Source organism: Aquarana catesbeiana, linkage group LG03 (assembly GCF_042186555.1).
Source record: "Aquarana catesbeiana isolate 2022-GZ linkage group LG03, ASM4218655v1, whole genome shotgun sequence".
In the NCBI taxonomy this organism is placed as follows: domain Eukaryota; kingdom Metazoa; phylum Chordata; class Amphibia; order Anura; family Ranidae; genus Aquarana; species Aquarana catesbeiana.
In genome coordinates, this window is record NC_133326.1 from 497,244,794 (window position 1) to 497,260,402 (window position 15,609).

General features: G+C 42.2%; 1 protein-coding gene across 2 annotated transcripts in view; it reads left to right on the plus strand.

Moving 5' to 3' along the window:
• HMGXB3 (HMG-box containing 3) overlaps positions 1-15,609 on the plus strand; it is a 106,925-nt gene that overhangs the window by 35,194 nt on the left and 56,122 nt on the right. For both annotated transcript variants that reach the window (XM_073621076.1, XM_073621077.1), the window contains 3 exons: positions 131-229; positions 5,798-5,929; positions 7,352-7,698. In XM_073621076.1, the coding sequence (XP_073477177.1) occupies positions 131-229; positions 5,798-5,929; positions 7,352-7,698 (578 nt within the window). The remainder of the gene's footprint in view (positions 1-130; positions 230-5,797; positions 5,930-7,351; positions 7,699-15,609) is intronic.

Consider the following 15,609-nt stretch of genomic DNA (forward strand, 5'->3'; position numbering starts at 1 on the left):
AAATATGAAGTCTGGTTATAAAAAAATAAAATAAAAATTCAGATAAAATTGTGCAGAACAAACCTGAAGTAGTTGCTCATGATGACCACTCATTCTTATATAATTTTCTCTGTCACAATTTCTCCCGCAGGACACAGAGGAGAACTCTACTCCATCTACCCCCTCCCAGTTTATTATGTTGCCCATGACCAATCGCTCCATTACTGAAACCTCTCGCTCTATAAAACTGGTGAGTACTAGCATATGCCATACTCGGTTAATACATTGAGAAGATTTCAGGTTGTTATAACACTTTCCCATTTGTTTGTTATTTGTATATTGTATTTTGCCAATAGTCCCATGTTTAACCACTTCAATACCAGGCACTTAGACACCTTCCCGCCCAGACCAATTTTCAGCTTTCAGCGCTGTCGCAATTTGAATGACATAAAAAACCTATAAACCATGCGCTTACTCCAAAAAAATCATAGATGTAAGCAGCTAACACAACAAATAGAAAATTTGTAATAAATCATATATAACCAAGTGTAGCGCTAAAAAATGAGAAAGAAAATATTGCTATACCACATATAATAGCAAAATGAATTGTGAAAAGATAGTGTTTTGTATACTTTGTGAACATTCATACATATAGAACACTTATGTTATAAAGCCTTAGGGTCACCAAAAGTGATAACAGGATGTAAAAATGGCAATAAAGTCCAAAACTGAATGTGCAGATACGGTGAACATAAATTTTGCAATGGTGATAAATTCCAAAACATATACTCGTGAGAGATTGCTGTATGTAATCCAACATGTGCTGACAGACCCTTGTGCGAAACCGCCACCTAGGATGACTGGAGGCTTACCAGAAAGTTGGGACCCACCTAGCATACGCTATATGGGTCAAACAGGCTTGGATTGCTCACTGGCAATGAAGGTAGGGAACCAAGGGCTGGTGAATGGTAAAGTTGTAACGTTGCTATCCCAAAGAGGTCTTCTTCATATGGAAGCTCGGACACCAACGGACATTACCCACATGTAATGAAGAAGGGGCTCATAGCATAATTCCGTAAACCATAAAAAATTTATTAAAAGGAAAAACACTTACATTTCAGAATAAAAAGCGCTTGCAAGTAAAATGGTGGCAGTGGAGTCCTCCCGACGCGTTTCGTCATACAAGACTTCGTCTGGGGTACTTGCCCACTGCAGCCAGACTCCTTTATATAGGGACAAAGACCCCTCTGATGAGAATCCAGCTCCCAGGCTTGTTTGCATTGGCACTTCCGGGGTCATCCAAAATGGCGGCCCACCATACCCCAGACGAAGTCTTGTATGACGAAACGCGTCGTGCACCGATGAGGTGGCACTGACGGGCACTGATAATGGGCACTGATAGGCGGCACTGATAGGTGGCACTGATGGGCACTGATAGGTGGCACTGGTATGCGGCACTGATGGGCACTCATAGGCGGCACGGATGGGCACTTATAGGCGGCACTGATGGGCACTCATAGGTGGCATTGATGGGCACTTGTAGGTGGCATTGATGGTTACTTATGGGTGGCACTGATAGTTGGCACAGATGGGCACTGATAGATGGGCACGGATGGGCACTGACAGGTGGCATGAATGGACACTGATGGGTGGCACTGATGGCATTACTTGTTTGCAGTGATGCCCCTAAGGGTGGCATTGTTGGGCATCACTGCAACATAATTGTGCCAATCAGTGCCCATTTGTGGGCACTGATTGGCACAGATTTGGCACACTGGGCACATGTGGATGGCCATGGGGTACATACCTGGCCATCCACATGTTGCCCCTTCCCTGGTGGTCCAGTGTGGTGATCTGCAGGGGGGCTGCGCTGATAAACAATCAGCGCAGACCCCCCCTGCCAGGAGAGCCGCCGATCGGCTCTCCTCTACTTGCGTCTGTCAGACGCGAGTGAGGAAGAGCCGATCAACGGCTCTTCCTATTGACAGCGTGATCAGCCGTGATTGGACACGGCTGATCACGTGGTAAAGAGCCTCCGCCGGAGGCTTTTTACCAAGATCAGTGTAGCGGTGTGTCAGACTGACACACCGCTCCACCGATCGCCGCGATGCGTGCCCCCGAGGGCGCGCTGCGGCATGTTATCCTGCTGGACGTCATATGACGTCCAGTCAGGATAACAGAACCACTTCCCGGACGTCAATCCGCTATAGGGCGGGCGGGAAGTGGTTAAGGCACAAAGGGGTAAATTCACTAATGCTTACTGCATGAGATATTTGTGTTTTTATACAAAATATCTCATGCAATATGTAAACTGTTGCAAATGTGGCAATTACCTGAGGTAAAGCCGTAAACAAAATAGTACAGCTCCACCCTGACTCTAAACAATTCAATTGTAAATAATATACCAAAAACTCAAAATCACTTCTCTTGTATAAAAAAAAAAGTGAAAAGATGTTCTCACAGTGCATAGAAACAAATGAATTCCCAAATCATTTTAAACAAATACTGTATATGTAAAGAATCATATAACATAGTGAAATTCAATATAAAAACTAAATTAAATCCCATTCGGAAATCCATGCATGAAAGTGTCAGTCTTCTAGAGTAGTGAATCCCCTCCACAGAAAACGTAACACACTTCATTCAATGTGACGTGAGTCTACTCACCTCCGTATATGACCTCCAAAGTTTAGTAAGAGGTCATAACCGCTTTTCCCACATGAGTACGTAATTCCGATCTGTCTTCTGCCTTTACTCCTTTGACACACATCGTATGCAAACCATAAACGCATAAGTAACATAGAACAGAAAAGAAAACGTATAGGGGTTAATTTACTGGAATTGAAGAGTGCATGATATCCAATCAGCTCAATCAGCTTCTAACTTTAGCTTGTTCAAATAAACTTTGACAAAAAACCTGGAAAAATGGTTTCTATGCAGAGCTGCATCAGATTTTGCACTCTCCAGTTTTAGTAAATCGTCCCCATAGTGTTCACTGCATGTATTTAAAAAAAAAAAAAAAAAAAGATAAAATTGCATTTGCATAAAACCATAGGAGAAATTTGCATATAACATAATCTTCCAGCTTACAACCAGCTTTTAGATGCATAACATGATGGCATCATTGACAATTAACCACTCCTATACGCGTTAAGTCCTACACAAGACTTGTTCAGTACTACTGTGATGCCATTTTTTTTTTTTTTGTAGTGGAGTCCTCCTTAACATTCATACCAGACCCAAAGTGCCTTGTATAGATTGTGGAGTATCCCCCGTGCCGGGATGGGAGTGCTAGTTGTTAGGATGCCGGCGAATGCCAGCTGCCTGACAACCAGCATCTTTGAACTGGAACTGTCACTTTTAGCAGTGTTAGGAATACCGCTGCTAAATGTTTCACTTCCCTCTGCAGCTGAAGGTCTGGTCTGTGGTAAAATTACCATAGGTGTTAAAAAAAAAACGCTAAATTTAAAAAAAAAAATTACCACATGCGGTATTTAACGTATGTTCTTTAGTAAATTGCTTGCCCCTGAGATAAATGCCACAAATTATTTTAACCTAAAAATTGTGGTATGTATCTCTTATTTAATTGACCCAAAGAGATCAGGCTCATAAAATTATCAACATAGATAGGGCATAGGAGGATTATTTGTTTAAGATTTAAATCTGAACTCTAACAGATATAAGGCACAATGTATTGCTGTGTGTGTGTATATGTGTGTGTGTGTGTGTGTGTGTGTGTGTGTGTGTGTGTGTATATATATATATATATATATATATATATATATATATATATATATATATATATACTCACACACACACACACACTCTTGCCCTTTTAAGTTTACATACCCTGGCAGAATTTATGATTTCTTGGCCATTTTTCAGAGACTATGAATGATAACACAAAAACATTTCTTTCACTTATGGTTAGTGACCCTGATCAAAAGTTTACATACCCCAGTTCTTAATACCGTGTATTACCCCCTTTAACATCAATGACAGCTTGAAGTCTTTTGTGGTATTTGTGGATGAGGCTCTTTAAGTTCTCCGATGGTAAAGCTGCCCATTCCTCTTGGCAAAAGAGCCTCCAGTTCCTGTAAATTCTATCTCCTATAAGCGGGATACTTTGTGGCATTTTTGTAGTAGTGACTTTCTTGAAACTGTCACACCACATGTTTTCAGAGAGTTCTGTATTTCACCTGAAGTTATTTGTGGGTTTTTCTTTGCATCCCGAACAATTTTCCTGGCAGTTGTGGCTGAAATTTTAGTTGTTCTACCTGACCATGGATTGATTTCAACAAAACCCCTAATTTTCCACTTCTTGATTAGAGTTTGAACACTGCTGATTGGCATTGTCAATTCCTTGGATATCTTTTTATATCCCTTTCTTGTTTTATACAGTTCAACTACCTTTTCCCGCAGATCCTTTGACAATTCTCTTGCTTTCTCCATGACTCAGAAGCCAGAAACGTCAGTGCAGCACTGGATGAAAAATGCAAGGGTCTGTCAGGAGTGCAGAAACTCATTGACCTTTTATACACACAGACTAATTACAAGCAAACAGTTCACAGGTGAGGATGGTTACCTTTAATAGCCATTCAAACCCCTTTGTGTCAACTTGTGTGCATGTTATCAGGCCAAAATCACCAGGGTATGTAAACTTTTTTGATAAGGGTCATTTGGGTAATTTTTTGATTTAAAAAGAGTAAACACAGTTGATTTGATAACAAATGGCTTCAGCCAAATGCTAACCATGAGTGAAAGAAATGTTTTTGTGTTGTTATTCATATTCTCTGAAAAATGGCCAAGAAATGATAAACTGTGATTGAGGTGCTTATTCTATTCACAAAAAAGGAACATGCTAAAAGACAGAGTCATGATCTCAACCGTATTCTGCAGTTTTTCTCCAGTATCCAGTTACAGGTGAGGGTAGAGATGAAACCAGCCTGTATTGTGTACTGTAACTACCGTAATAGAGAGTTCAGGTCACCAGCCTGATTGTGCTGTGCAACACTATATAAATCTCAGGACTGGCTGGTCAGAAATAAAAATAATTTCATTGATAAAACAGTGCTTCCATGCAAGGTTTTGTGGCCATTGTTTGTTTGACCCATTGGCGTCAAACACTGGCGTGAGTGACTGAAAGACGAAGGTGCAACATCCAGCTCTGCTGCCAGCAGTCTGTCAAAATCTAAGTGAAACTGCAGCAGTAAAGGATAAGGTCTCTCCTACCAGGCAGGGCTGTGCTGTTCAGCAGAACTGTGTACAAAGTACAATGGCTCCCCTTTGTGTATTTATCTGCTTGCCTTCAATTTAGCTCTAAAAATAACCAAATTTGCAGAGTGGGGTCATGTGAGGTATGCTCCAGGACCAGCTATACTGGCTTTTCTATTAAAACTGGACCAAACCCGCGTAATGTGTGTCAGCACAGCTGCTTGAATTTCTATCAGGAGAACATATAACAGGGTCACTTTGGAAATGGCTACCATTCCTTAGTAGGAACTGCCTTAACACGAGTTTTGTGGCAGGATAACCAGGTATTAATGAAAGCTGCAGATATCAAAAGATTGAAAACAACATTTGAAATTACATTATCGTGTTAAAACTTCATTATGCATATAATTACAAGGCTTGGGATCCAAAGGAGCTCTACAAGGACAGTGACATTGATTGTAAATTTACAACAGTTACCTGCAAGCGCCATAGGGTGTCTGCACTGTAGCACTATTAGCTTGGGTACTTTTAAGGTCATGCCAGTCTGTTAGGCCTCCAGTGTAATAATGTATGAGAAGATTAACAGTTCCCTTCTGTCCTGTAGGCTACCACGTACACCAGAAGAGGACGAGGCAGCTGCACAAACCCCACCTGCACTTTTAGTTATGTAACTAGGCATAAACCTCCCATGTGTCCCCTGTGCAATCAGTTCCTCGGGGGAAAGTGGATTCCCAAGGTAAGCATAAAGTTCTTCAACTTGATTGTAAAGCCTAGATTTTTTTTTTTTTTTTTGTTCTTTATTAAAGTGGAACTATAAGCAAATGTTTTTTTTTTGTTTTTTTGTTTTTTTTTACACTTGATAAAGCAAGAAAGGATTATAACCCTTGTCAGATTTTTTTTTTTTTTTTTTTTTTGCCAAATGTGTCCCTTCACTTCCCGTCCCATAGCCAAACAGGAAATGAGAGGAAATCCCTGCAATTAAGGGAATTCACTTGGGATCCCCAGGTCACCAGAACTAGTGTCAGCATTGGAATGTTTCCCCTCCTATTATTTTTTCTGGGGACAGCCCAAAATTTGGGGTTTTCTTTTACTTTTACTTTCAATGATAATGGTTAACCTGACAAATAAAGAGGGTAATTCTCCTTAACGAGGACACAGACAGCAATACAAACTGACAAGCGTTCTAATCCCTCTCCACTCTATCCAAATCTAAAAAAAAAAAGTTTTGCCTTTAGTTATACTTTAATGCAAGCCTGTTATGTTATTGATTTTGGCTGCTGTTTAAAAAGACCCTATTTCTGACTTAGAAATAGAACTTAAAGCGGAACTTTACACATGACAACTTCTTAAAAAAAGAATGTTCTTTAGCAAGGAACATACATTTCGCTACTAAAATTAGTGTGTGCTGTAAATTACCTTCAGCATTGCTCCTGTTTTTTCTTGCTGGAGGCTGCCATTTTGCTGAAGCCCAGAACCACTGAACAGCAGTAAATCATTAAACAAATGGCTGGGATCATAGCCGATCAGATTTGCAGTATCATGACAGTTGCAGATCAAACAGAAGCAGCTTCCTTGGCTGTAAAGGATAGGAGGGTTTGATTTCTCTTTAAGGGTGTCAGATTGGCCTCTACAATCTTGGCAGTGCCTAAAAATTGGAGAGCAACTGAGCATGTGCAGAGCAGGGTGAGACTGTGTATTACTGGATTTTATACAGTTAAGACACTTGTTTTTAATGTTTTACATATCTATACCTGCAAAACCGGCCAGCCTGAAGGGATCTAGCAGGACTTAATTTTCTGACTAAAGTTCCTTTAGGGCCCCTTGTAAAAAAAAAATATATATATATATATATATATATATATATATATATATATATATATATATATAGTTTGTACTTATATACTGCTGCTTGTCAGATACTGTTACCCACCGCCTGATTATGTTCTGTAGTGATGTAGGGGCCTAGAGAAAGGGAACGGCCAGTTGTGGCCATAGATCTGCAAGAGAGCATAGATTGAAGTTGCTACCCACTGGATAGCTAAGTATGAGTACTCTGCTTTTGCAAGCTGCTTCTGTTTGACGATAAAACTCCCTTAGTGATGGGGGTCAGGGTTTTCTTCTTTTGTCTTTTTTAACACTTCAATGCAAATCTACACAGGGAAAACAGTCTAAAGATAAGCCAAACACCACCGTTCGAACAACAGACACTACGGACAGTCAGGATCAATCCACCACTGTTAGAGAGTCCAAGGCGTCTGAGAAGGAAAATTCCGAAGCGGTTAGTCAGCTCTTGCAATCTACCTTGCCTGACCAAAACGAGGACTGGGAGGAGGTGATCATTTCTGATGCCCACTTTAAGCCTGGAAAACCTCAGGCAAATGAATCAGCACTGACAGAGAAACGGCAGGAGAAGTCGATAAATCCGGCCGAGAATAATGACACCAAAACTGACAAACCACCTACAACTGGGAGCACCAAAGCTGTGCCACAAGTCTCTGTTTCCAAGTGAGTATATCACTGTAATACAGACACAGAATCTTTGTTGCTGCATGTTGTCAGCTTTACATACCCTATTCGTCAAAGATCATGACTTTCAGACCTTGCCTGGTCCTGGTATGTTCAACAAGATTCCAGAAAAATGAAACCACTTCATTCCTTTGTCTTCTTCGATTGTAAGATTTAATGTGAAGATGTAAAAGATAAGGATCCTTGCATTTTACGTAGTTTATGTGAAATGCATCAAGGTTTGTTCTTTGATGTGTGTTTATCTGTGCATACCTGTACATTGTCACAATAAACTTTAGTCGATTAAAGCGGTAGTAAACCGCTGCAGAATATATCTAAAAAAAAAAAAAACACCTGTAAGACAATGGCATACTAGCACATTCGAGGTCACTGCTGAGAGGGCTGACATCTTCCACTGGCCTTTTTTCTGGGTTTGTGGGCTCTGGCGCCGCGATGACGTCACTTCCGTGCATGCGCGAAGAAGCCCTCAGTTCCTGCAAGAAGCTCTGAAGGTCCGGCACGGTATGCTGGACCTTCAAAGCGCGTGCGCTGGTGACGTCAGCGGCTGCATGCAGGGTAAATATCTCCTAAACAGTATATTTCCTAATTACTTGTTTTTGTGGGGTTTTGTTTTTTTTTTTTTTCCTAGCTTAGCAATGCTGCTTAGTAACTGTCAGTAACTTGCAGTCAGCAATTGGCATGCACTTCTATTACCAGAACAAAAAGACAAAACAAAATGCATTTCCTAGCACATTTTGCAGCTAAGGATGAATGTTCTGCCTCCAAGCATACCTATCCTTAATTTATCTATTGTTATGTATGCTCCAGCATCATACGTCAAAATTAGGACTGCTCCATACAGCAGGTGAAGCAGCGCAACTAAAATGCTTGTTTTAACGCAACTTGTTTTTTTGCTGGCCAGCTGGTAAGTGTGCTAGGAAATACAGTGAGGAGAAAAAATATTTGATCCCCTGCTGATTTTGTACATTAGGCCAAGAAATGATCAGTCTATAATTTTAATGGCAGGTTTATTTTAACAGTGAGAGACAGAATAACAAAAAACGTTATAAATTTCATTTGCATTCTAATGAGTAAAATAAGTATTTGACCCCTTTGCAAAACATGACTTAGTACTTGGTGGCAAAACCCTTGTTGGCAATCAGACATTTCTTGTAGTTGGCCACCAGGTTTGCACAGATCTCAGGAGGGATTTTGCCCCACACCTCTTTGCAGAACCCCCCATTAGTACACTCCCCCTATGCATAATTTTAATGGTAGGTTTATTTTAACAGTGAGAGACAGAATAATAACAAAAATATTCATAAAAACGCATTTCAAAAAAGTTATAAATTGATTTGTATTTTAATTAGTAAAATAGGTATTGATCCCCTATCAATCAGCAAGATTTATGGCTCCCAGGTGTCGTCTGTATGGGTAACAAGCTGAGATTAGGAGCACTCTCTTAAAGGGAGTGCTCCTAATATCAGCTTGTTGCCTGTATAAAAGACACCTGTCCACAGAAGCAATCAATCAGATTCCAATCTCTCCACCATGGCCAAGACCAAAGAGCTGTCCAAGGATGTCAGGGACAATATTGTAGACCTACACAAGGCTGGAATGGGCTACAAGACCATCACCAAGCAGCTTGGTGAGAGGGTGACAACAGTTGGAAAAACCACAAAATAACTGTCAATCTCCCTCAGTCTGGGGCTCCATGCAAGATCTCACCTCGTGGAGTTTCAATCATGAGAACAGTGAGGAATCAGCCCAGAACTACACATTGAATCAATGATCTCAAGGCAGCTGGGACCATAGTCCCCAAGAAAACAATTGGTAACACACCAAGTTGTAAAGGACTGATATCCAGCGCCCGCAAGGTCCCCTTTTTCAAGAAAGCACATGTACGTCTGAAGTTTGCTTATGAACATCTGAATGATTCAGAGGAGAACTGGGTGAAAGTGTTGTGGTCAGATGAGACCAAAATTTAGTTTTTTGGCATCAACTCACCTTGCCGTGTTTGGAGGAGGAGGAATGCTGCATATGACCCCAAGAACACCATCCCCACCATCAAACTTGGAGGTGGAAACATTATTCTTTGGGGGTGTTTTCTGCTAAGGGGACAGGACAACTTCACCGCATCAAAGGGACGATGGACAGGGCCATGTACCGTCAAATCTTGAGTGAGAACCTCTTTCCCTCTGTCAGGGCATTGAAAATGGGTTGTGGACGAGTATTCCAGCATGACGATGACCCAAAACAGACGGCCAAGGCAACAAAGGAGTGGCTCAAGAAGAAGCACATTAAAGTCCTGGAGTGGCCTAGCCAGTCTCCAGACCTTGAATCCTATAAAAAATATGTGGAGGGAGCTGAAGGGTTGAGTTACCAAACATCAGCCTCGAAACCTCAACGCAGAACTCCGGGAATTTTTCTTTTTTTTCCATGTCCTTGTTGCTGATCTCCTACCTTCACTGATTATGCCACCCATGTTCTTCTGAGCTCTGTAGTTCCTCTGCAATAGCCTGCTGATCTTGCTGAAAAACCGTTACTGCCTGGTGATATCCGGTTTCTAAGACCTCTGGCTGCTAGTCCTCCTCTACTCCCAGCCAGCGGTCTTGTCAATGTCCACTTGTAGCTCTCCACAGCGAGCAGGGATTTCTACTTTCGTGTAGTGGCCGGAGGGGTCTCACAGCCCCCTGATCTGTACCGCCCATGATGGTGGTTTCCTCTCTTCCTCTTCTGCTCCCTGCCAGCACCGCCCCCCGCCACCGCCTGTCCTCTCACTGCAGTTACAAAACATCAGCCGGGTGACAGAGCGGGGGATCTCTGGCTGTGACAGATCGCCATATAGCCCGCCCGCTGGTTCCGCATTGGACCAGTGTACCGTCAATCGCAATGCCGGCCCGGGAGGCAGGGCTATACGGTGATCAGTGCTTAATAAACAAGATCTGATCAGATGAGACCGCACTTATGGGCTCCGGTGAGACCGCACTTATGGGCTCCGGTGAGACCGCACTTATGGGCTCCGGTGAGACCGCACTTATGGGCTCCGGTGAGACCGCACTTATGGGCTCCGGTGAGACCGCACTTATGGGCTCCGGTGAGACCGCACTTATGGGCTCCGGTGAGACCGCACTTATGGGCTCCGGTGAGACCGCACTTATGGGCTCCGGTGAGACCGCACTTATATTGAAGGTTATTGAGATTTCCTTACATTAGAGGGTTCCACCATTATTGTGGTACTGGTTAGTAAGTTAGCGCTGCACTTTTTTGTTTTCTTTCTCATGCCGACATTTACTTGTGCCACATGCTAATGTTAAAGCATCATGGCCCGACTCACACTCTCTGTATTGCGGCTGGGGATGTTCTCACATATACCATACAAGCGCTGAATACTGTTAGAAAGATCTCAAAGCTACAGCATGAGGAGGAATATTTCTAATACTGATTTACAGCAGAGTACAGTGTGTGTATAATATCCTAATGGGATGAGTGGAGTTCAGTAATGATTACATATGTAATGTTCAGTAATGATTACATAAAGCAAGTAAGCGAAATATGTTTATTTCCTGTAGTGGGTGGAGGGGAGAGAACACAGACATGCTTTGTATTTATAAGACTGTAACCTATCTGTTCTGTGTGTTACTGAGCAGTGTGGCTGCAGAATGAGGGGTGTGATTTATGTTGAAGTGGGCGAGTTAACATTTACATGTACAGGCCTAGTGTACCTCTCACATTCTCTCCAATCCCAAGTATTCGTAGGAAATGTAGTTGGAGAGAGAGGGGAGGATATGATGTAATTGCTGGTGTAACAGATCCTCCCTGGCAGAATACACGCTGCATTTTTTTTGAACTACAGAGCTGACTTCCTGAAAATTCAATTAGACTTTTCTCTTCAATAGTAAGGAATTTCACAAATGTAATAACTGTTTTAGTGTTTTGTGTAGGGGGGTGTACTAATAGGGTATTTTTTGCTGATCCCGGAGTTCTGCTTTAACAACTTGGAGAGGATCTGCAAAGAGGAGTGGGACAAAATCCCTCCTGAGATGTGTGCACACCTGGTGGGCAACTACTAGAAACGTCTGACCTCTGTGATTGCCAGCAAGGGTTTTGCCACCAAGTAACTAAGTCATGTTTTGCGAAGGGGTCAAATACTTATTTCACTCATTAAATTGCAAATCAATTTATAGCTTTTTTTGAAATGCGTTTTTCTGGATTTTTTTGTTATTCTGTCTCCTCACTGTTAAAATCAACCATTAAAATTATAGACTGATCATTTCTTTGTCAGTGAGCAAATGTACAGAATCAAGCAGGGGATCAAATACTTTTTTCCCTCGCTGTACACGTTTTTGTTTTCTCTGTGCAAAGATCTTCCCTGTGCACCTTACTCTAAAGGTTAGTTCTAAATTGGCTAATATACAGTAGTTACTAGTCTATGGAAGAGCCCTGGGGCCATCATAAAAAAAAACTGAATTCTGACTTTGAAACTCAGAATTCTGAGATTGAAATTCAGAATTGTAAGTTTAAAAAAAAAATACAGAATTCTGAGATTCAAAGTCAGAATTCTGAGATTCAAAGTCAGAATTCTGAGTTTCAAAGTCAGAATTCTGAGTTTCAAAGTCAGAATTCTGAGATTCAAAGTCAGAATTCTGAGTTTCAAAGTCAGAATTCTGAGTTTCAAAGTCAGAATTCTGAGTTTCAAAGTCAGAATTCTGAGTTTCAAAGTCAGAATTCTGAGATTCAAAGTCAGAATTCTGAGATTCAAAGTCAGAATTCTGAGTTTCAAAGTCAGAATTCTGAGTTTCAAAGTCAGAATTCTGAGTTTCAAAGTCAGAATTCTGAGATTCAAAGTCAGAATTCTGAGATTCAAAGTCAGAATTCTGAGTTTCAAAGTCAGAATTCTGAGTTTCAAAGTCAGAATTCTGAGTTTCAAAGTCAGAATTCTGAGTTCATAAATATAGTAGTCTTTATTAGGAAGATTTTAGGACCAATGAGCAATAAGGTAGTAACACCCACAGATCATCATTCTGCAGACATACACGTCTTCTGCTCTGTATATGAATATGTAAATCTATCTTAGTTACAGCACACAGTATAGGGAAGCAGGCAGTGCTGGGTTCTCTGGTTCCTCTACTGTATTAATTAGTTCCTTGGTTTGCTGTCTTATCCTTCTTCTCTGTCATCTGCTCCAACATAAAGAGCCATGCTGAAAACGTGTGTATTGTGTGTGAGTGGGGGGACGCAGCTCCCATAGATAACAGAACACAAGGGCCAGCACAGTTCTGCACCCCAACTTGTAGGACACATTGCACTATTGCCCCTACATGAGGGAATTGTGAATGGCTAGAAGGCAGCAGGAAAATGTGTGTCTATGGTCATAACAGATTATTAAATAGCAATTAATTGTATGGGCTGATAAGGTGTTTCACACACCATTTATCTCATATTCAACATAAAAAGCATTGATAAACTGTCCTTAAGTTATAGCCTAGTGGCTAGAGTAATAGGCTTATAGTGTTGAAAGTTATGGGTTCTAAACCAGTTCAGGGTATAATCTTTAGTAATATATTGATTTTATATTAAACATATTTTAAAATATATTATATATATGTATTTTATTTATATATCCAAATTGATTTCAAGGCATATTAACAAAGACATATTGATAAAACTGTTGTATATGCTGACTACTGTAAATTAGAGAGTAGGGATTTTTTTTACAAATCTGTGTATATATTGGGATGATTTTGGTGACATGGGGCCAGTTCTCAATTTCAGGAGATTGTCCCTGGAAGCTGCATGATAACCATCATATCTCATAACTCAGCCCTGAGCTCTGCACTATAATCTGTGTGTACTACAATGTACACGCCCATATCTCCCCTTCACTGATTGGCTGCACTTTATCCCCACTGACACCGATGCAGCGCCATTTTCCTCTTAGCTACACCATTGACACAGAAATTTTTTCCATCCAATGACACCACCGATGCAGGGTCATTTTTCCCATCCAGTGACACCACCGATGCAGGGTCATTTTTCCCATCTAAAGACACCACCGATGCAGGGTCATTTTTCCCATCTAAAGACACCACCGATGCAGGGTCATTTTTCCCATCCAGTGACACCACCGATGCAGGGTCATTTTGTTTCCATCTAGTGACACCACCGATGCAGGGTCATTTTTTTCCATCCAGTGACACCACCGATGCAGGGTCATTTTTTTCCATCCAGTGACACCACCGATGCAGGGTCATTTTGTTTCCATCTAGTGACACCACCGATGCAGGGTCATTTTTTTCCATCCAGTGACACCACCGATGCAGGGTCATTTTTTTCCATCCAGTGACACCACCGATGCAGGGTCATTTTTTTCCATCCAGTGACACCACCGATGCAGGGTCATTTTTTTCCATCCAGTGACACCACCGATGCAGGGTCATTTTTTTCCATCCAGTGACACCACCGATGCAGGGTGATTTTGTTTCCATCTAGTGACACCACCGATGCAGGGTCATTTTTTCCATCCAGTGACACCACCGATGCAGGGTCATTTTTTTCCATCCAGTGACACCACCGATGCAGGGTCATTTTGTTTCCATCTAGTGACACCACCGATGCAGGGTCATTTTTTTCCATCCAGTGACACCACCGATGCAGGGTCATTTTTTTCCATCCAGTGACACCACCGATGCAGGGTCATTTTTTTCCATCCAGTGACACCACCGATGCAGGGTCATTTTTTTCCATCCAGTGACACCACCGATGCAGGGTCATTTTTCTTCTTCACTACTGTTAGCCCCTTATGTGTGCTCCAGTTTTAAACTCAAGACCCCTTTCACACCGAGCTGCCTATAGCGTCCGCTTTAAAACGCAGCTATTTTTATAGGCGTTTTACCGTCGGATTAGCGGCGCATTTTGGCCGCTAGCGGGGCACTTTTACCCCCCGCTAGCGGCAGAGAAAGGGTTAAAACCGCCCGCAATGCACTGCAATAGCGGCGTTTTGCCGGCGGTATCCCAGCACTGCCCCATTGATTTCAATGTGGAGCAGCGGTGGAGGAGCGGTAAACACATCGCTCCAAAGAAGCTGCTGACAGGACTTTTTTCCTGTCCTGCCAGCGCAGCGCTCCGGTGTGAAAGTCCTCGGGTAGAGTAATGTGAAGTCCTCGGTGGTGTCACTGGATGGAAAAAATGATCCTGCATCGGTGGTGTCACTAGATGGAAACAAAATGACCCTGCATCGGTAGTGTCACTGGATGGAAAAAATGACCCTGCATCGGTGGTGTCACTGGATGGAAAAAATGACCCTGCATCGGTGGTGTCACTGGATGGAAAAAATGACCCTGCATCGGTGGTGTCACTGGATGGAAAAAATGACCCTGCATCGGTGGTGTCACTGGATGGAAAAAATGACCCTGCATCGGTGGTGTCACTGGATGGAAAAAATGACCCTGCATCGGTGGTGTCACTGGATGGAAAAAATGACCCTGCATCGGTGGTGTCACTAGATGGAAACAAAATGACCCTGCATCGGTGGTGTCACTGGATGGAAAAAATGACCCTGCATCGGTGGTGTCACTGGATGGAAAAAATGACCCTGCATCGGTGGTGTCACTGGATGGAAAAAATGACCCTGCATCGGTGGTGTCACTGGAAGGAAAAAAATTACCCTGCATCAGTAGTATCACTAGATGGAAACAAAATGACCCTGCATCGGTGGTGTCACTGGATGGAAACAAAATGACCCTGCATCGGTGGTGTCACTGGATGGAAAAAATGACCCTGCATCGGTGGTGTCACTGCATGGAAAAATGCCCCTGCATCGGTGGTTGAGTTATGAGATATGATGGTTATCATGCAGCTTCCAGGGACAATCTCCTGACATTGAGAACTGGCCCCATGTCACCAAAATCA